Genomic DNA, 21,826 nt, shown 5'->3' with positions numbered 1-21,826 from the left:
TTAATTATAAGTATTCACTGAGCGCAACCTTTTAAAAACGAAATCATTTTCAAACTAGGAATAAGACATAAAGGAAATACGGTATAAAACACAACTTGCGTCACTTATGGCCAGTTTTTCAATGTACATTAAAATAATGACCTTGAAGTTACAATGCAAAGCTAAAGTGAAAAATGACCAAGTTCAAGCCTCAGCTAAACAGCAAAGTTGATTTTATTTTCAGAGCTCAGCATTTGGGTATATGTTGGTCTGAAATGCAGTTGTGTTGCCTTCATGCAGCACCTTTGTCTGCTGGCTTCTGCTGTGCCTAATGCACTGCAGAGCAACACTGCAGTACAGACTCCGGTTCTCCTCTGAAGGAAGCCTTTGCCTGCCCTCTAGTGACAGCAGAGTGCACTTAAAGCAACTGTAAAAACACTACAGTAAACGTGAATAATTCACAGAATGTGACATTTACACATTTCTCATCTTTTAGTCTGCATTCTGGGGTCAATATGAGGTACTATTAAAAAAAAGGAGATATTGCTGATTCTGTTTAAATGTTTTGAGACAGTTATGAGAGCAGCAAAATTTTATTCAGCATTTTATTTTACAAACAAAGGAGCAAAAAAAAATTATACATTCATTTTGTCATGTTTGCTTTGGAAAACATTTGTGTATGATGATTGTCCTTTGATAGGAATGATAGGAAGCAGGGTAAAAAAAAGACCTTACATTTTTCATAAAGGAGTGGTGAAACTTTTCATGGGATCAATTTAGAAGACATGTGTGAAGTATATTTTTACTAACTTGAATCTACAGAAGAGGTCATTCAACTATCGACCATCTGCAGTCAGTCGTGCAAATACTCGAGAAAACCAATGAGTGTAAAATACCCATTTATATGGCGTTTGTAGACTATGAAAAAGCCTTTGATTCTATCCTGCACAAGGCTGTTTTTGAGGCGCTAGAACAACACAGCGTAGAGGAGAAGTACATCAACATCCTGAAAGAGACATATGATGGAGGCACTGCTCAGGTTCGGAACGAATCACTTAGCCGAAAGATTAAGATCATGAAGGGAGTGCGACAAGGAGACACCTTGTCACCAGTGATGTTCACAGCATCGTTGGAAGAAATATTCAGGAGAATGGAAGCTGAAGCGGGAATTAACATCAATGGAGAGAGGATGAACAACCTGAGATTTGCAGATGATATCATCTTACTTGCAGAAAAGGAAGAGGATCTCAGCAAGCTGCTCAACGATCTGAACAAGGAAGGGAGAAAAGATGGCATGAAAATGAACAAAAAGAAAACCAAAATCATGTGCAATGAAATAGCAAGGAAAAGGAGAAGGAAAGGAATAATTGTGGATGGAGAACAACTGGAGGAGGTGGATGAGTACAAGTATTTGGGAAGACTGCTAACACCAGGAAATGAGATGGCGAAAGAAATAGACGAGAGAGTAACATCCGCTTGGAAGAGATTCGGACAGTACAGCACGTTTCTGAAAGATCAAAAAATGCCCATGTGTCTCAAGAGGAAGATCATGAACACTGTCATACTGCCATCAATGACGTATGGAGCTGAGACATGGTCACATACCAACCGCCAAAGAGAGAAACTGGCAATCACCCAGAGGAGCATGGAACGATCAATGCTGGGTGTTACGAGGAGAGATAAAGTCAAGAACGAAGACTTAAGATCAAGAACAGGGGTGAAGGATGTCATCGAGAAAGTGATTGAAGCCAAAGGCAAGTGGGCCGGACATGTAGCCCGAATGAAGAACCACGAATGGGCTAAGAAAACAACAGAATGGACTCCGTGGGACAGAAACTGAATCTACAGCATGTTTTTGCTTCATCTTAAGGCTGTTTCTGCACTCAAATTGCTCTTTCTTTTTCTTTCTAACTTGTCCTGTCCAACAGCTGAAGGCCTCTTCTACTATTACAGTAGGGGGTTATGGATCTTCTGACACATGAGGTGTATATTTGTATAAACCCCTTTTATATTTTAAGGCTAAACTTCTTTTGTGCTGATTGGGGGGTTGAATCAAAAAGCAAAAAAACATAGTAGAGGTTTATCATTGTTGGGCAACCACAGGGGTGCCCAACACCAGAGAGCAGGGGTGCACACGAGCACAGAGGGTGCGAGCTTTATCCCAGCCATAAGAATAGCCCTTCATATGAGGAAGGAGGATAAGTCGGGGACAGCTTCAAGACTGACCCCCAATGAACCATCCTCCAACCCCCCTACCGCATTGGGCCCATCTCCCCAGACCATGTGCCCCACTGTAAGAAGAGCCAACTCCCCAGGCCCCTCCCCCCTTACCCAACATTAAGAGAGAGGAGCCAAGAAAGAGCTGTCCCCAGGGACAAGCCCAATCCCCCGGCCCTGTGAGAGACCTGGTCAGGCACTAACAGCACCGAGGCACCCAGACCAGTCAGGGTCGCCAGGCTAACAAAATACAGATAAGTCAGCCCAGAAGTAAAATCCTGTTTTGCTACACAGTGTCCATCCAAGGTTCTGGTTAACTGGCTCTAATGCACCAGCAGTGACATTTATAGACATTATAGATTTCTTTTAAATTTGGGATATTTCAATATTATTTTCAATTAAGAACTTTTTTTTCTATGACATGGGTTAAAAGGTTTTTAGAAATACCAAAGAGAAATATTTAAATATACAGCATTTTAAATAAAAGGACTTAAACTTAGCTTGAGAGATGGCTCCACTTTAGAGGGAGAGCAGAAAAATCAACATTTAAAAAACACCTGCTTTCAAAGGCCTAAAAAAAGAATTGAATAGGCCTATTAGTGTAACCTTATAAAAAATAAAAGTCTGATGAAAGAGAGCTGTTGGGGCTGCACAGTGGAATGGTGGTTAGCACTGACAGCCAGAATCCCAGATGGGTCCCTTCTGTTTGTAGTTTCCAAGTTCTCCTAAAATTTGTGTGGAATTTATCTAGCTTCCTCCCACAGCCTAAAAACAAGCTTCCTCATCAGTGACTTTAAACTGTCCTTTGTGAGTGTGTGTGGTTCATAATCTTATGTGAATCCTTGTTGTGGATGGGCAGATTATCCAGGCTGTACCTTGCCTTTGCTCCGTCAGTCATCTTTATGCCCCACAGCTCGAATCTTAGACTGAATTCCGCCATTTGTAGTCGCACTTAGCTGGCAAATGACGATTATGAGTCCAAGTCTGATTCCTCAGCTTCGTCTCCAGACTCCGCCATGGGGGGGTAAGGCCTTGGCTGGTCTAAGTTCACGTAGTTAACCTCTAGATTGATATAGTGTTCTCCTTCAAGACAGCTAAGTATATGGTTAACTTCAGTCACCAGGCTGTGGAAGGAGGGTCTACTCTCAGGCACAGGGTCCCAACATGTCAGCATGATTGAATACCTGTGAGGTAAACAGTGATATAAAAAAAGTCAAACATTTCTTTTCAAGTCGTTACACTTATACATTTTCACCATTTTGATATGGGATGGAAAGATTTTCACCCTTACAGTGTATTGGGGCAATACTGTGGCTGAGGAAGTCGACGTCCCTTCAACAAGTAGTGCGTGATGTCATAAGGGTCCACATCTGGATAAGGGCTCGCACCTCTGGTTAAGAGCTCCCACATCAAGATGCCGTATGACCACTGGGAAGCAGGTATGCGAAATTCGAAAAATGCATTTATAACAAAAGAAATGGCAAGTAAAAGGATTTCTATGGTAAAGCACACTCACTACATCTGACTTGGTTGTGAACTTCTGTGTTTGCAGGCTTTCGATGGCCATCCACTTCACTGGAAGTTTTGCCCGACTGTGATTCTGAATGCTGTAGTATTCTTTATCATAAACATCCCTTGCCATGCCAAAGTCAGCCACCTTGACTGTAAATGTTTCATCCAGCCTGTAGAGAAGAAGACATCTTAACAAAAGATCACTGTTTTACACTGTCCTTGTCATTTAAAAATACTTCTTCTTTTGATGAAAACATCAATATTTGTGCTCCCTCGTTTATTGCGAGGTTACGTTTCATAAAAAAACTGAAAGGTGAAATCAAGGAGATTTGATTATAAATGTTTTAAGGCTGTAAAAAGCCTCACTACACACTTTATACACTTTTCTCAGAAAGACATGAACATTTTTGTCTCTTGTTTAATTACTCAAAGTTCAAAAATGAATTTGAAAAAAAAGCCCAGTATTATAGAATCAAAACAAAGATCTGATTGCGATTGGAGATTTATGTGGATTTGGCAAACTAATTATTATATAATTATTCTGTACAAGAGGTTCGGCATGGAAGAAACGTATCGACATCAACAGCCAATCAGTGCGCTGCATTAAAATAAGAAAGAAAAAAACCCTGAAAAACTGCACTGAAAAAGATCTGCAAAACAGTGAGACCATGAAAGGTGAACCCTGATATAGTGAAGGAACACTGGAAATGTGTACATTTCAGTGCATACCCCCCCCCAAAAATTTACTTTTATTAAAAACACCATCAAAAGTTTAATTTTATATTCTTTGTTGTCATTTAAGCATTTTTTAAACCTTTTGAGGTCAATGCATATCTTGTTGCAAAGAAAAGAGTTGAGGGGGGTTTTACACTGCATGTAACTAAAAGCAAAAGTAAACTTTACATATACGGTAGGTATTTGTTTTTAACATGTTCTTGTAGCTTTTTTCTCATAATGGAAGACATAATTGAAGAAAATTAAGCATAGAAATTGCATTTCAGTATTTCCTTATTCAAATTGTTGTTAATTTAAAAAATGCCATTTGAAAAGTCTGCACTTGTAAAATTGTAGCTACAATAGCAAACTGTAAGCTCCCTGCTCTGCTCCATTCTGAGCCATCTTCTTGGAGACAATTAGATTCATGTACGTCTCTATTTTCCTCGTCTGAGGCTGGTATCTGGCCCAAAACTGTGCAGACAAAATCTGCTCCAATTTCGCTTGCCATGTTTGTTGCACTGGTAATGTTAGGTTGGGGGTGTGAGTGTCTGTAAGGTAGTGGGAGGGCATGTAAACAGATGGGTGATGGGGAGTGGGGGGGGTGTAGCCCCAGGCAACATTCCCGCCCAAAACTCAGAAGCAAATTTCTAATGAATTTATGGCGCTCTGAAGAAACTGTGTCCTCGGAAAGACACAGGGTTGTTTTTTTTAGGCCAAAAAGGGCAAAATCATACTGAAAAGACCAATGGTGCTTTGAAAAAGCAAAAAAAAATAGTTGTATGCATTAAGTCAAAAAATATTTAAGGTATAATTCATACACACATGCAGTTTCGTGCAGCCAGGTCTCTGTGGACAAACTTCTTTTCAGCCAAGTACTCCATTCCTCTGGCAACCTGAAGTCCAAACCCAATCAGGTCTTTCACTGTAGGGTTCTGCGAGACAAAGAAAACAGACTTCATTGTCCATAAGCAATTTTTGTATCAGGGTAAATATTGACCGTTGTGATTCTTGTTCTTAAAAATGTTCCATCTGTTGATTTACCCTTTGCTCAGACCGGATAAAATGACGCACGTCTCCATGTTTCATATAGGGCAGAACAACCAGTGGGAGCCCCTCGTTGGGCAGCATGATTCCGAGCAGAGAGAGTATGTTGGTGTGGTGGAAACCCTTCATGATGATGCCCTCTCTGAGAAACTGGTGCACCTCATCCAAATCGGTTATCCCTGTCAACAAGCATGTGCAGTTTAAGAGCTGTTCCAGCAGAGATCCCTGAAAGATGGCCCACAACCACTTACTGTTTAGAGACTTGACAGCACAATGGATCTCCTGCCTATTGCTATCGATTAGGTATCCATGGTACACTGTCCCAAAGTGACCTGTGTGGAACAAGCAGTTGCCTGTAACTTAGAAAAAATGTAAATAGAAGAAATAAAAAGTCTGGAAATGTTACCTTTTCCGATAACTTTGCTGTCTTCAATTCGAAGCTTCTCTGCGGGAATTAGCACATCTTTGACCTCCTCCAAGAGATCAGTACTCAAGCTAACTATGGAGAGATTGTCCCGGTGCATTAATGGAACATCCAGATGGTCATAGCTGGCAGCGTACAATAACCCTTGGAAGGTCATTCCTCCTGAGCCTGAAGTTTGGCTGGAGAAAACTGACAATGCATAAAACAAACACAATTTTATGTAACATTGTATTTTTGATCCAAGTAAAGGATCTGAAATGATTACACGTCTCTATTTATGCAATTTGCATGAAGAAAATATGTAAAAATTGCCAAGTTGGTTATTAAATACCCAAACAGTTACTAACAATGTGGGGAACCTTTTTTTGATTTTTATGTTTTAATCTGTCTCACTTTTAGAAAATTAGCCTCCTACAATGGCCTTTTAAGGACCCACTCTGAGGAAAATTATGTTTTGGGTGTTTTCAGAATGTTCTTGTGGCCTTTTTCTGATGAAGGAAGTCATATGTATAGAAAATTAAGTTCAAATTTGCATTTCTGAGTATTTCTTTATTCAAATGGTTGTGAATCAGGAGCAGACACTCCATTATCAAAAATGTACAAATTAGAAATACAATTTATGAATGCACAACTTGAAATGACACAATCTTAAAACTAACTATGAATGTAAAACGGATCCAACGCATAACATTTTTTAAACCAATCACCTGATAGACACAGGCAAAAATCACATTTATACATTTTAGAGATACAAGTGCACAGAAAGTTTCGAGACTTCCCTTCTCAAGATTTAAGCACCACTTTCTTAAGCAGAGCCTTTCTTATTTAATACAACTCAAAGGGTCTTTGGTAAAGAGCGACTGCTTCTCTGCAGAAACTGTTATAAAAAACAACACAGATTTTTTTATTTATACCTAAAATTGGCATCATCATGATCTAAACACCACTAGGAACATCTTCAATAGATCAAAAGATGATCGGAGTGAAAAAATGCACTGATTACTACTGCAACAGGTGACAAAAATATTAACTGTTTTTAAAACTTTAGATATAGTCTTTGTGTTTATGTTGTTTATTTTGAAAAGAAATAAATTCCTGTATTTCTTTTATTCAATATGAATTTGGAAGCCTCACCTTGCCGATAGTCACCTGTTGGAACAGAGTCATGATGGCTGCCAAAGCGACTACGCGCTAATGTTGAGGAACCATTCTCATCTTTGGCTGGAAGTTAATAACAAAGATAACCGAGTTTGGGGATTTTCTTTTCCAGTCGTTTGAGCAACACAACAAATGATGCAGAATTCTACAGTGGCCGAGAACCGCCATTGCAGCAACAACAAAAAAAGGAGCAAAAATAAAAAACTACTAGCAAAAAAGAAAAATGAAAAGCAAATTAGAAAAAAGCAGCAACTAAAAAAAGGAACAAAAATAAAAAACGTCAAGCAAAAAAGAAAAATGGAATGCAAATTTTAAAAAAAAAGCAGCAACCAAAAACAGGAGCAAAAATAAAAAACTACTTGCAAAAGTTATGCCGCAACAGATCGAGGATCAGAACACAAGAAGTGGATTGTCTTTTCCCATAAATACCGCTACGAAAAAGGGGAATACGTAAAACGAACATTTTTAGCCTGATGGCTGAAAATGTTTTTAGCCTTTTTAGCCTGATGGCTAAAAATGTTTTTAGCCTGATGGCTGAAAATGTTTTTAGCCTTTTTAGCCTGATGGCTAAAAATGTTTTTAGCCTGATGGCTGAAAATGTTTTTAGCCTTTTTAGCCTGATGGCTGAAAATGTTTTTAGCCTTTTTAGCCTGATGGCTAAAAATGTTTTTAGCTAAAAATGTTTTTAGCCTGATGGCCGAAAATGTTTTTAGCCTGATGGTTAAAAACATTAGCATTATTATTGGTGTTATTATTGGTTTTGTGTTTATCATTTACTATGACGAGTTCTAAAAGCATTGGCAATCATGTAATTGATTCAGGGTTCATGGGCGAGGGGGCTCCATCAGCTCCTCCAACAGCTCCTGGGCTGCCTGGCAGTCTTAGAGCTAACTGACTGCCGGTGTCGCATGTTTTTGTCGCAAAGAAATACATGTAACATCTTTAAATAATTGTATATGTGATATATTTTGTATTTATGTTAAATTTAGTAAGGCAAATAATCATGTTGATGCGGATTCTTCTATTTTTTATTTGTTTATTTGTAGATTATGCCAAATATGATGGTGTTTACTAAAAAGGTTGGATATAGTGTGCATTTTGCATGGCGTTCACACAGCTAGCGATTCTAAGTATACCCTGAATAAAACCTGGGGCTAAAACCAAATAACGTCAAAATTACACATAGTAACATTTAACACCAATATTTTCACTTACTCCTTTCTTATTTGTTTTACGTATTCCTCCTTTTCGTAGCGGTATATATGGGAAAGGTTAATCCAATTCTCGTGTTCTTTCGCCAAACTGATCCTCGATCTGTTGCGGCATCAGTTCCGTGGTAATGTCACTTACGAGGTGATGTCACTTTCGTTGTGACTTTCTTTAGGTAAAATGCATGTAATATGCTCCCCTGGTGTATATGAAGTTTACTTTGTGAAATTGTGTTTTGTATTGTACTTCTGTTTTGTACAACAAAGTTGAAAAAAGAATTGCAGCCGTTTTTTTAGATGCATTGCTTTTTTTATGTTTGCATTAATTTATTTTTGCATCGCTTTTTTACATTGCTTTTTTTTCCTTTTATTTTTGCTCCTGTTTTTGGTTGCTGCTTTTTTTTATTTGCATTTAATTTTTCTTTTTTGCTAGTAGTTTTTTATTTTTGCTCCTTTTTTTGTTTTGTTGCTGCAATGGCGGTTCTCGGCCACCGTAGGATTCAACCTTTCATACCTCTCTTTTTCTTTCTCAGACGAGTCATTACGAGACATGCCAGCACAGCACCCAGAGCCAACGCAGCAATGATGCCCAGAATGATGCTCACAACGATAACCAGGTTGCTATTGGTGTCATAGTGTACTGTTCCCACTTCAAAAATGATTCCATTGACTGTCACCTACAGTGGGAAAGACAAAAGCATGATATGCAGGATCAATTTGATTAAATAATGTAGTTCTGTTGACTGTCTTACCTTGACAGGCAAGCCCTCGCTGGGAATGACCACACCTTTGGGGATCCTGCAGGTCAGTTCATTTGACAGAACCTTAACATCACAGAACTCCTCGCCAATGCTCATGTTGATCTTCATACAGTGATACACTGAATTCAGCTTGTTGTGCTGTTTATTATATTAAAGAAAAGCATGTCATCATTTCTGAAGGTATAGGTAAAAAGAATGTTGCCTAAAATACCATCTTAATCACATACATGCAGAGAAACTTCTGTCTCTCCCGGTTTGAGAAGCAGAACTTTTTCATCGTTTTCAAAGGGGATGACGTCTGCGTCTGGGTAGTAGTAAAATGTTTCCTCCCAGGATTGACTTTTTCCATCCAAGTGAAGAGCGATATTTCCCGTGTCAAACTTTTCCAAAACCTTTTCCTCTGGGAACCCAGGGGTCCAACACTCCATGGATGTGGCATTTCTAGTGCCATCGCAGACCTACAGGGTAAAACCAGTGCAATCACTTTAAGTTAAGGTAGAATCTGCCATTACTTTCAGCATCAAATTTGATTAAACGTGTTTAAACTTAGTTCAATTCTGTAATTTGATCAAGGAGTTAACTCACATGTTTAAGGGGCTGTATGATGAGATTAGTTGGAGTGTACTGAACTACCACTTCATGGACTGAGTCCAGATTCTGACCTTCTATTATTAGTCTGGAGCCACTGTAAGAAAGTGGGATAAAAACAGCATTTAAAGAATAAAAGTACAAATACTTCTTGTCTTGGAAAAGGAACAAATTAGAGGCTCACCTTTGAAAGCTGCAGAGGGGCTTCACTGATGTTATGACGGGATTTTTCTTGTAGAAGAACTTTCCTGCAGCTTGCACTTCAAAGCTGTCAATAACAACTTTTACTGGCACTTCACCGACACTTTCTGTGGCGTCTGTGTGGCAGACGATGGATGATAAGCCTCCTGGTTCCTCAAAAACTCTAAAAGCAAATAACAATTCTTAACACAGAAATTAGATTGGCCTGGGTTATTCTAACATTTTGTTAGTCGTGCTGCTATAGTCCTAGATTATCGAAGGCTGTTTCAGAATACAAAGAGACTTTTTTCTTCACTTTCTTCACTGTAAGATATTTCTCTATTATCTCTTTTTCTCTGCCATGAATACAAGACATAGTTTCAGTCACAAACTTTTTTCTCTTTCTCTTAAAATGTATACTTTTGATTTGATCTTTTTGTTGTTTAAAGCCCCACTCCGATCGTGTTTGGGTCTATTGTAAAAGCATTACCAGTGTTTTTTTTTTTAATTATGACGCCATTTTTTACCAAAAAGCATCTGTGGGTTTTTTTTTTTTTAAACATAGTTTTTGCAGAGAGGCAGTAGTTCATTAGAAATTCCCCTCAGAGTTGTGGGCAGGACAACAGAGTAAGCATTTCCCACTTCCCATCATCATCTGTTAACACGCCTATGCCCTAGCTTACAGCCACTCACAGCCCCGACCTAACATTAGTGGTGGAACAAAAAAGGTGAGCAATATTAGAGCTATCCAGCCGTACAAGTACATGGATCTAGTCGTCTACAAGTGACTGCATAACAATTAGGTGAAGCAGGGAGCCTGTGGCCTGATGATTGTAGCTTCTATGTAACAATATGATCTTTTTCAAATGGCATTGAATGGAACCAAAATGCAAATTTTTCCAAAATGCAATTTTACCCTTAATTTTCTTTATATGTGTTCTCCATCAAGAGAAAAATTCCACAAGTTTATGTTTAAAACACCAAAAACACAATTTTCATCGGAATGGGTCTTCAAGACAATCTTGATTTTGAATTGGGGCTTCCTAAAAAAACAAAATTGAATTTAAAAGCTTTATACCCTAAAGTTTAGTTATGTTGAAGAAAAGATGCACTCACCTTGATATGCTGCATTTTTTGTTAGCAAAAAAGACCTGTCGCTGTGTCCCAGAATTCAGATATTTGCCTTGCAGAGTAACTTTGGTTCCTCCAAACATAGGTCCATAGTCAGGCCTGATCTCCATTATCTGGGGCTCCTGATTAGAAAAGTAAAACATCTTTTTAAGTTAAATTAAAATGTAATCCAAACTAGGTTTGTTAGAATTCTGAAAAATGTATAAAATATGTAGCTTTTACCACAAAAGAGAGCCCAGATATCTGGGCTGTGCCTTCAATTGAATAGGGGCCATCAACTTTACCCTCATGCACCTCCAAAGTGATGTTGACGTTCTGGTTTGGTGCTTGGTTAAGAATTTTGCAAACTAGCCTGTATGAGGAAGAAAGAAAAAATGAACAGAATTTATCCAGATTGTGAAGGACTCATTCTCATCATATTTGGTCAGGACTTGAATTATGAATTGATTAAAAGTTATATGGTCAAGAGAAGTGACCATGGAGGTGGAGCCAGGTGTAAAAATACAGCTTCCTTTGGGAGGCTGAGCTTGAGCTGGAAATATTGTTATTTCTTGTTCATAATGCTGACTAACACAGATCTCAGGTTTGAGAATTCTGACCTTGTTTACCAGGTTTTTAAGGCAATTTCAATCTGCATTGGTTACCTGGGTTAAAATGAGTCAGTATTTACTTATTTGTGGCAAGGAGAATGCTATTCTTACAAAGTAAAATGTGGAAAAAAAGTATGTCATTCCTTGCTGATTTTGTATGTTTGCCCACATAAAAAGAAACCAAGTCTGTCATCTAAATGGTAGGTTCATTAGAACAGTGAGAGATAGACAGTCACACAGAAAATCAAGGGAAGGAAGGAAGGACATGTTGAAGAATTTATACAAATGTATTTGCATTTCATGAAGGAAAGCATATTTGATCCCTTTGTAACCATTAAAAGTTCTGGTTCACACAGACCAGTTAAACTCTCCAACTCAATCTGTCACCTAAAGTGAAGACACCCGATTGAACAAATACCCCACAGAAAAGACACCTGACAACAGAATCAGTCAGTCAGTCAGATCCCAAACTCTCTAACATGGAATAACTTAAGAGCTTTCAGTGGATTTAAGGTAGAACATTGTAGACCTGCACCAGACCAGAATGGACTGCAAAACCATCTGCAAGAAGCTGAGGGTTAAGGTGACAACTGTTGGTACCATTGTGCCAAAATACAAGAACATGAGCATCTATCCACCTACAGGTCTGGGGCTCCGAACAGCATCTTCCCTGGTGGGGTTTCCGTGATCGTGAGAACAGTGAGAAATAGGCATAAAGCAACACAGCAGGACTTAGTTGATGATCTCAAAGCAGCTAAGACCACAATCACAAAGAAAACCATTGGTAATACTTTACTTTGTAATGGTTTAACATCTCACAAAGTATCACTGCTTAAAAAGGCCCACGTGCAGGACCGCCTCAAGTTCGTCAATGTCAACCTTTGTGATTTAGTGAGCGATTGGAAGAAGGTGCTGTGGTCAGATGAGACCAAAACTAAGGTCTTTGGCATCAACTCAACCTGTCATGTTTGGAGGAAGAGAAATGCTGCCCATGACCCCAAGAACATCATCTCCACTGTCAAGCATAAAAATGGAAACTTTATGCTTTGGGAGTGTTTTTCTGCACAGGGCTACTTCACCGTGTGGATGTGACGATGGATGGAGCAATGTACCATCAAATCTTGAACCTTCTTTCCTCCATCAGGAGGCTTCAAGATAATGACCCAACTCCTACAGCCAAGGCAACCAAGGAATGGCTGACGAAGAAGCATATCAAGGTTGTGGAGTGGCCCAGCCAATCTCAGTCCTATAGAAACTCTATGGAGAGAGCTGAAGCTCAGAGTTGCCATCAAATCTGAATGATTTAGAGGTCATTTGTAAAGAATAGTCGATCAAAATTCCTCCTGATGTGTGAAGAAACCTGCTCATCAACTAGCGGTACAAGAAACGTCTGAACTCTGTTCTTGTTACAAAGGGTTTTGCTACAGCGTACTAAGTTTTTCTAGCAAGAGGGTTAAAATACTTATTTTTCTCAAAGAAATGCTAATTGATAAATTATTTTAAGTGGATTTTTTCTACTTTCTCTGGGATTTTCTATATCTTGCTGTTTAAATGAACTTACCATTAAAATGACAGAATCAGACAAAATCAGCAAGGGACCAAATATTTATCACCTCCACTGTATGGTAAAAATGTAGTGTTGTGTGCTACTCACTTTTCACTACTTTTCTGATTAGGCAGAAGAGCACAGGGAGCTCCTGAGCTCACTGTTATGACATGAGTTTTTTCATCAATGACGGACGAAAGAGAGCGAAATTCTGAGCCACAGAGGGTCACTTCTGTCTCGCCACCAGCCGGTGCCATTTGAGGGAAAAACTAAAAACAAAATTAAGGAAAGCATAACCACGGGGGAAATTCAAATGTGACAGAAGGTAAACCTTTTATGTAAACATTAGACACAGGTTTAGGGGTGTAACAATCAATCTAATTGATTTGTACTCCAAGGATTGGACCGGATCAAACTGTCGGAGGCAAATTGAATCGAATCAAATCGACTAATACCATTAAAAAATTGTTTCAAAAGGAGATAAATCGATAATCAAATCATTCTTCGAAAATACCATATGTAATAAGACATGGTTGTTTTATTTTACTATAACATATATCCAACCAGGTGCCATAACAGCGGACAACACACACGTGAAGTCAGCAAAAACGGATCAGTCCATCATTCCAGTCCAATGTGTGGAAACACTTTGAATTCAGCAAAGACATGTGACCATAAAGTGTGCTAGAATCTTTTAATTATGTTCAGTTTACATTACTTTGATGTGGAAAAACAACAGTGGTCTGAACTTTGTGAAACTAAAATGTGAATGTATTTGCTATTAATTCTTGTTCACATATTTAATTTGCAGTTGATTATCTTGAAGGAATACAAGGAATCTGAAAAACGTCACCTGTTCAGTACCAGGTATTTATGAGTCACTTTGGTTAAATTTTTGTATGTCCTGGATCAGTTTTAGGTCAGTAAATTATATTGAATCGGATTGTTTAAAATGAACAAATATCAAAAGTAAATCCAATCAACAACAAATTGAATCGTTGTTAAAATGAATCGTTACAAACTTTCACAGGCTAAGTTACCTCAGTTATAACTGGTGTGCAGGAGTAGTTGTTCCAATGAGAAGCACATTCATGCTTCCTGGAGCATTTTCCTGAACACCAACCACAGTTCATGAAACTTGGAGCTGTTAGACAAAGCGAGCACGTCCAGAGGTGTGCACATCCTGGTCCCACAGTAGGCACCTTGAACAGCTTTAGGGAGAAAATTGAAGTTAAAGATAAAAAAAAAATACACAAATCCAGAAAACATCCAGAGCTTGCAGCCGAGTTGATGTACCTTATTACCAGCCACAAAGAGAAGATAATCCTCTGAGTGCACAGTTGCTGTCCTGGAAACTTCAGTGTTTCCCAATGAAAAGTTGGAAAAAAAGTTTGGTTTGTATTGTGTGAGAATGACCTAAACCAGTAGAAAAGACAAACAATGGGAAAGTCACATGGATTTACTGTACATAATTAGTGGGACTGGTAAAATCAAATGTTTTATAGGAATTCTGCAAAGTGTGATACAAGCATCAGATTGAACATAGTACACTCACTGGTCAGTACACTCAAAGTTTAGCGCACTGTCTTGTGGGGTCTAGATGACCCCACTCCCAATGTTAAACTGCCAAGGATAGTACAAGGGTTAAGCCCGGTTCCAACACCACAGCCTACCTGTTTCAGAATGGTTTCTAGAACTCAAATAGCCTCTACAGTCACAAGATCTCAACCCAATAGAGCGCCTTTGGGATGTGTTGGAAACAGAGCTAGCAAGGTGTACATAATAAATTTGAAAATCCAAGATGGTGGCCATTTTTTAAGATGGAAAAACGTTACCTGGTCTGAAGCCAATTCTTTCATTGAAATGGATCTATTTGGTTGATTTTCAGGATCTTTTTACATGCTTTTGGGCATGCTGAATTCTAATTTTAGCACCATAAAGGAAGTATAAGTGCATGTTTGTCCTGTTTAGTTAACATTTTTCTCCAATCAAATAAACAGTTCAACAACACCTACCTGCATTATTCTACCATCTGATGTACCAAAATGGCCAATGGTGTGGTTCCCAATAATGTTGACGAGCACGGCCGTAAACAGGACGCCTTTCATTCTGTTGTTGAACAGATCGACTCTGTAGTGGGGCTTTGACACCAGGGTGGGCTTATTGCTGCATGTGTAATTATCCCAAGAGCTCTGCAAAAACACAAAGTTATTTAACCGTCAGAAAGGGCACCTCTGCTTTCATCCGCTGGTCTGCATGTTTACATAAACATAAATCGACTTAAAAAGGAGACAGGATACAGATTATTAAAAATAACTTGAATAATTTATAAAGCACTCAAAAGCTCCAGTCTTGCTTCATAACCCACAAGCTTTGAAGAGGGCTCATAAAACAAGAAAAATTAAAGCTCTGTTGACTCGGCTCTGTAATTAAAATAGTAAATAACAGATTTTACGGGGACTGGAGGAGAATGAGTCACTGTGGTTTAGGTCAATTATTAAAAAGAAAGAACATGTATTACTTTCGGCAAACAAGCCACGACAAAGCAGGTAGCTAACCTGTCCCAGCATGTGTGAAGAGGGTCACCTGTCCAAGACTTTAAACACTTTATAGTGGAAAATATTTGAAAAGATTCTGTGCTTTAGTTCGGTTTTTCAATTCTGTTAATTGGTTCCTATTTATCATCCACAGCTGTTTTCATTTCTGTCAATTTCCCTCAGTGTGTTTAAGTGTCTGGTTTTCAGGTGATCTGTTCTGCTTAGTCACCCTGTGGTTTTGTCAAGTTTCGATTTATTCATTCAAAGGTTTAGTTTCTGTCACCATTCCTGGTCTCCTACGCCACCAGTTCCTGACAATATTTTCTGAAATTTAGAATCCGGGAAATGTATGAACAATATACAACCAGCTTCTTTCAGGGAGGCACTGCTGTCTGATAATCTAGTATTGTATCCCGTTCATAGTAAATAGAGACCTGCTGCCAAGGAGAGATAATAATTAGATCATCAAGCAAGTACTGTGTGGAATAACTAACAAATAAGTCCATAAACTTGATTTTCAAGCCATCCATCTTCAGAATCCTGAACAGGTTGCCAGTCTGTTGCAGGACCACGTACGAACACACATCCACGTACACAGCTATGGGACAATTTAGAGATACCAATTAACCTACGGACAGTGTTGGGGGTAACGATTACAAAGTAACGAATTGATGTACTTGCATTACTTTTGTTAGTAACCGAGAAACATAACGTAATACAGTTGAAATACATGTAATTAATTACAATTACTGGAGTAGGGAAACCCTAGTTTCTTCGTTACTTCTTTCTGACATTTCTGTCGGTTTAATGAAACGAAACAGAGGTTAAAAAAATGGATTTACTGGCGTATACATGCACACAGGTTCACGCAGATTTGGGAATCGGTCAAAGCACAGACATGCCCTCATTGCTGCAGTCACATTGCTTTCCAAACTGCTCAAAGATGAGAGAAAAAGAGATGCTGCAGGGAGTCTTCTCATCCCAGAGGAGCAGCAGGTGAACAGCAGAGCAGAGACCTGCAGAAGTTTGCACAAAACCCCAAAACTTTGCAGACAGAGAAAGGTCAACTCATTCTAATGGAAAACCTAACGTAAGCAAAAATGAACATGGAGGCCTTTCTATAGTTCTTTATGTTTTCAAAAGAGTGGCTTATTTTCAGATTTGATAGATCTGAATATAGGCTTAGCAGGTTTGTCTCACCTTCAGCGGTGGCATAGACCACATGTGTTGTAACTTACTTTTGTGTCGTTTTTCACACTGTTGTCTGAATTCTTTTAGAGGCAGGTTATGTCTTGAATCAGGTTCATACTTTACACGATGGCATTGCTTCAAAATAAAGTGATATGAAAGACAAGAGGATCTTGTTTGTGCTGTTTTTCCCTTGAGAAATGTATATGAGAGGGGGGAAACTAAAGTAACGAGTAGTGAATTACTTTTTCAAATAAGTAATGAGTAAAGTAATTGAATTACAAATTTAGTTTTTTTGGAGAAAGTCACCCAACACTTCCTACGGAGCATGTTTTTGGACAGTGGGAGGAAGCCGGAGTGTAGAAACCCACTCCTGAACAGGAAGAACATAAAAACTCCACACAGAAAGGTCCCAACCGGAATTTGAACCATCTCAGTGTGAGGCAAGAGCGCTAACCACTGTTCCAGCGGGATTTTTAAAACCTGAAATGCAAAAATTTGCTTTCATCTGAAAAGAGGACTTGGAACCATCACCATCACCTTAGCCCAGGAAAGAAGCTTTGAACGTGAGGAATTCGACATTTGTAGCTCATGTTTAGTGGTGCCCGTGGGTGATAATTCCAGACTCCAGCCTCACTCCACTCATTGGAATGCTTTTGCTTGACAGACCAACAATGAAATATTTCACAATATTTCTAATGTTTTAAAACACCAAACTTTGGGTTTTCATTTCCTTTAAGCCATATCATCAAGTTTGCAATAAAGAAAGGTAAAAATATTTCAATCTACATGTAACAGTTCCTAATACAAATAATACTAGTTTCACTCATTGAACAACAATATTAACTTCTTCACCAAATCCTAATTTCTTTTTTACATGAACCTGTATTTCAGATTATTTGTACAGCCCCTCCCACCTTTGCTGAACAACTAGTTGTTCATATTTTACAATATTTAAAACAAAACAGTACATTTTGAAGGATAATCTTCTGCTAATGAGGTAAATTATCCCTGTGCCTCCAACTTTCTGACTTACATAAATGCTTGTCTTCAATGTTCCATGTTTTTTGGGAGCCAGAAACTAAATATCCATTTTTAGCAACCTAACATTCCTATTCATGGTGGTGGAGGAGTTAGTGTGGCCTTCTAAAAAAAAAAAATTCATTTCTTAAGTCATCCATGAACTTTACAACATCCCAAAATGTCATCCACAGCTAAAGTGAGAGAAAAACCTGTCAAACATCTCCGGTTTTGGCGGAAATCTTGTCTTACATCATGTATTTACCCAAACTACAGCTTCAAATAAACGGAGAACAGCTATTAAGAAGGAAAGATGATAAAGTTGTGGACCAATCAAAGCTCAAACCTCAGACTGATGAAAGGAGAGTGGTTGACCACTTAGAAAAGACACAGACGACCATGAAAGAGACAGCTCAGATGGAGCATCAAGGTGTTGTTGCTAAAAATGCTGCGAGAAGGCAATGAATCACGAGGTGTGATTCATGTTTCACACACTTCTGCTTCTCCATTTTGCTGTATCATTTTTATAAATAAATGACAAAATGTAGCATACTTCTGTGGTTTCTTGTTTATTAAAGATTGTGCAACAGCTAAAGCACAGAAATGGAAAGATTATCTTTCATATAACTTTTTCTATTTTTATTTTCCTTCTTTTTTTATTTTTATTAAGTAAGATATCCGGTTTTTCCTTTGCTTATATTGTGCTTTTTGCCAGCCACCGCAAAACTGGAATGTAAGTCATAGAAAAATACTCTTTCTCCATAGCTTTGTATTGCATTTCTCTGTCACCTCAATGGTAGCCATCCCAAGCAAAAACTAAGTAGTACATGTCTCATAACAACAAATACTACGAGGCTGACTGAACATTTAGCAGATAACACAAGCGGAATTGTGTGACATCTTGTCGTTTTGGTGCGTTGTAGAGCTGCTCTAAGAGGTTCAGTGTGCAGCCAACTAGCGGCTGGGGGTTTAAGAGGAAAACAGGAGTCAAACGCTGGAGGACGTTCATAAATAATTAAATAAATATCCTCTCGACAGAATTTTTAAACGAAACTAGTATCGCCAAATGATTTTATTGCGATATATCGACCCAATCTATTTTTTCCTACACCCCAATCAAATGTATTAGATGGCAGAAAAGTGCAACACTGATCCTCCGCTACAAATATTCCACTTTTTACCAGTAGTTTTTTTTAACTTGTGTTTTTTTTATATGTTTTTGAGAGCTCAAATGAATCCATGAAAGAAAAAACTCAGCTTCTTCTTTTCTCTGGTTGATTTTGGTCTCAGCAAAAACAGAGATGGTTTCAGATAACTTAAAAATCAGATTGCTGCTGAAAACTGTTTTAATGTGCAAAAAAAGGAGGATCAGAAATGTAAATAAAGAGTTGTGACAAGTTTGAAATAACTATGATGGCCGACCAACACGTTTGGGCTTGTGGGGCTTGAAATTCATAAGGGCCAACAACTAACAAAGCTCTTTTATTGAGTTTTTTACATTTTTCCAAAAGTTTTTTTAAAATAAAAACTAATAACTCGAACTTCAAATATCTTTTGTCAGTGGTGACTTGTCATTTTAGGGTTTTGATTAAATTTCAAAAACAAAAATGTGGGAAGAATGAAATGTTTTGAAAAAAAGGTTTATGATCTGGAACCCAGAAAATGAAACTTTTTCAAGTGAGAGCTGTGCAAGGCTGCCACCACAAAGCCGAGACGGACTGAAACTTGGCGGCACTGCAAAAGCAAAGCAATGAATCGGTGTGGTAATGTGCAGGTCTCAACACTGACTCACACACCTCTCCCTGCTCTGCTTCTCTTCCCATCTCACGCACACACACCTTTTTCAGAGCTGACAGGGACATTTATTATTCCAGTTCTCAGGAATTGCTTTATGGCCAAACTATTGCCTCTAGTATGGTATATAGTCCTTTATGACTTTAGATAAAACGAAACTTTACGTCATATTTGTCTGACAGCGGCCAGCTTAATCACATAGTGTTTGTCTAGTTGGTTCATTTCTTGTCTGTGTCACAGTGAGCTGTGGACCTGAGGACTCACCTCATGTGGGCAGTTTTCACACAGCTGGTAGTGGCAGAGGCCTCTGGATAACTGCTCTGTACCTGACTTGCAGCAGGCCTCCACGCCCATCTCAATAGCATGGTTGACTTTCAACAAAGGGAAGGCGCAAAAGGCCGAGTTTTTCTTCGCCTCGCCGCGCTCATTCACCTCTGCAAACACCCCATACAGAATGTCTTCTTTGGTGTCCACCCGCAGCTCTTGGGCCAAGTCCAAGCCTGCTCGACCGAAGTGTGCCGCCTGCAGCCCATTATACACAATGTCCTTGGGATTCTCTCTTCGTCTCCGTCTGCGTTTTGGGTTGTAGCGGCACTCCAAGACCACCTCTCTGTACATCCACACCTCTGGGATGGAAATGGGCAATCGTCCCAGACGAGTCTGAAAAGCGGAGTTTCTGTTGGAGGGATTTTCCCTTTGCAGAGACAGAAAGTACACATACTCCTCAGTGGAAAAAGTGTAGATGTAGTCGATGGCGTAGGACTGACGAAGTTCTGGGAGCACTGTCAGACCACTCATGACCATGTCAAAGCCATCTTCAGTGGAGAGCGGCCTCGCCACTGATATTGACCTCCTCGGGTAGTTCTGTGCCACCCTATCATTCACCGTGGCTGCTATGAAAAAATAAGACGTCGCACCGTATTCAACTATAGTAACTTTGGTACCAAGGGGGCTGGCCAGGCAGTCGGGACAGTTATCCTTAAAGTTTAGCTTCTCTCTGTACAAACATTTAGGCTCAGGTTGTGGAGATGAAATGTCAATAAAGTAACAGATTCCGTACTGGGTACTTCCACACATGTACAAGTATGGTAGGAACACAGCAGGGTCCATAAGCAGAACCTGGTTGTCCGTGTCCACGTGGTCGTTCGGATCCGGTTCTGTGTGACAAATATGACAAGTCCCACAGTCAGGACTCCCAAGGGGTCCAGTTTTCACTTCCCATATTTTTTGCATAGAATCGTTAAGTGCTACAATTGCATTTTGGTGTCCAACAAATATCTGTGGGGGGGTGTATGCGGTCACTGCAATGTTCTGGACCGGTTTGTCAGCTCGGAAGAAAGGGAGAGAATATTCCGCAGAGAAATCCGGCAACCTGGGAGGAATGGGTGGACACGTGCGCTGCCCGGAGGCTTCTTGAATCCATAGGAATACTGTCAGGAGGATCGTGAAAGCTGGCGTCTCCATGTTAGTGAGTGCTACCTATAAGATGAGAACATCGTGAAGATGAGGCAGGAGCCCTGAAAGGAAACAGAGAAGGAATGCTGAGATTAAACAAGCCGTGGGCTGTAACCTTTTAAGCACCAGTGCCGTGGATGTTTCACCTTAACCAAAAGTCAATTGAAAGCTGAAAAAGGGAATTCAAAAATGTATTTAGATGAAAAAAAATAAATAAAACCATTAATTGTTAAACTGGAGAGACATTAGGAACATGGTGGGATGAAAAAAAAAGAATTCTGGGAGTTTCTTCCACATGACATGACATGTGGAAAAGAGTGGGAAGGCTCTCATGCAGCTACTAAAAGATCAACGGAACACACAAAATCAACAGAAAAACTGCTTTTGGAGTTTCCTTTACCTGTTGCTTCACTTGGTCATTTGTCAGGAAATAGTGTAAAAACAATATAGTTCAATGAAAAATGACAATAACCCTAAAACTAGAAAAATATGTGTAGAATGGTCAAAGTAGCTCATAACTCTGAACAGTTATCAGATTATTTAAACATAAGTTTTGTCTAAACTGTGATTAAAATCTCTATTGAAGATTATCAAGAAAACAAATCTTACTTTGATTTTGAAAGTCCTGAGTGACTCTTAAATCCGTTCAGCAGACTCCAAAACCAAAATTCTTCAGGAGAAAATAGAAGACGAGTTTCTGCTTCTGAGTTCACCTGACAGCGCCAGACTCCCACTCTCTGGATCGCAGTTTCCAGTCTGGCCGCCTCCGAAGGATTC

General features: G+C 39.1%; 1 protein-coding gene across 3 annotated transcripts; it reads right to left on the bottom strand.

The window, feature by feature from the left end:
• Positions 1–570: 570 nt before the first annotated feature.
• Positions 571–21,826, bottom strand: LOC101175393 (macrophage-stimulating protein receptor-like). Of its 3 annotated transcripts, none has more exons than XM_011474774.4 (21): positions 21,659–21,826; positions 19,859–21,111; positions 15,071–15,247; positions 14,352–14,471; positions 14,096–14,266; positions 13,164–13,324; positions 11,142–11,271; positions 10,905–11,041; positions 9,793–9,972; positions 9,606–9,705; positions 9,248–9,478; positions 9,012–9,158; positions 8,774–8,936; positions 7,028–7,114; positions 5,876–6,082; positions 5,721–5,801; positions 5,467–5,648; positions 5,248–5,357; positions 3,713–3,878; positions 3,488–3,624; positions 571–3,380 (listed from the first exon to the last, which is right to left on the bottom strand). In XM_011474774.4, exons 2-21 carry the CDS (start codon positions 21,056–21,058, stop codon positions 3,167–3,169), a joined length of 4,101 nt encoding a protein of 1,366 aa, XP_011473076.1. In that variant the 5' UTR covers positions 21,059–21,111; positions 21,659–21,826; the 3' UTR covers positions 571–3,166. The 3 variants fall into 3 exon arrangements, with proteins under 3 accessions (XP_011473076.1, XP_004068781.1, XP_078803137.1); XM_004068733.5 differs by having other exon boundaries at positions 19,859–21,073; positions 21,659–21,788; XM_078947011.1 differs by lacking the exon at positions 7,028–7,114.

This window comes from Oryzias latipes, chromosome 5 (assembly GCF_053564925.1).
Source record: "Oryzias latipes strain Hd-rR chromosome 5, Olatipes_Hd-rR_3.1".
NCBI classification, from domain to species: Eukaryota; Metazoa; Chordata; class Actinopteri; order Beloniformes; family Adrianichthyidae; genus Oryzias; species Oryzias latipes.
The sequence above is the reverse complement of the archived record's forward strand: the minus strand, read 5'-3'. Positions and strand labels throughout refer to the sequence as shown.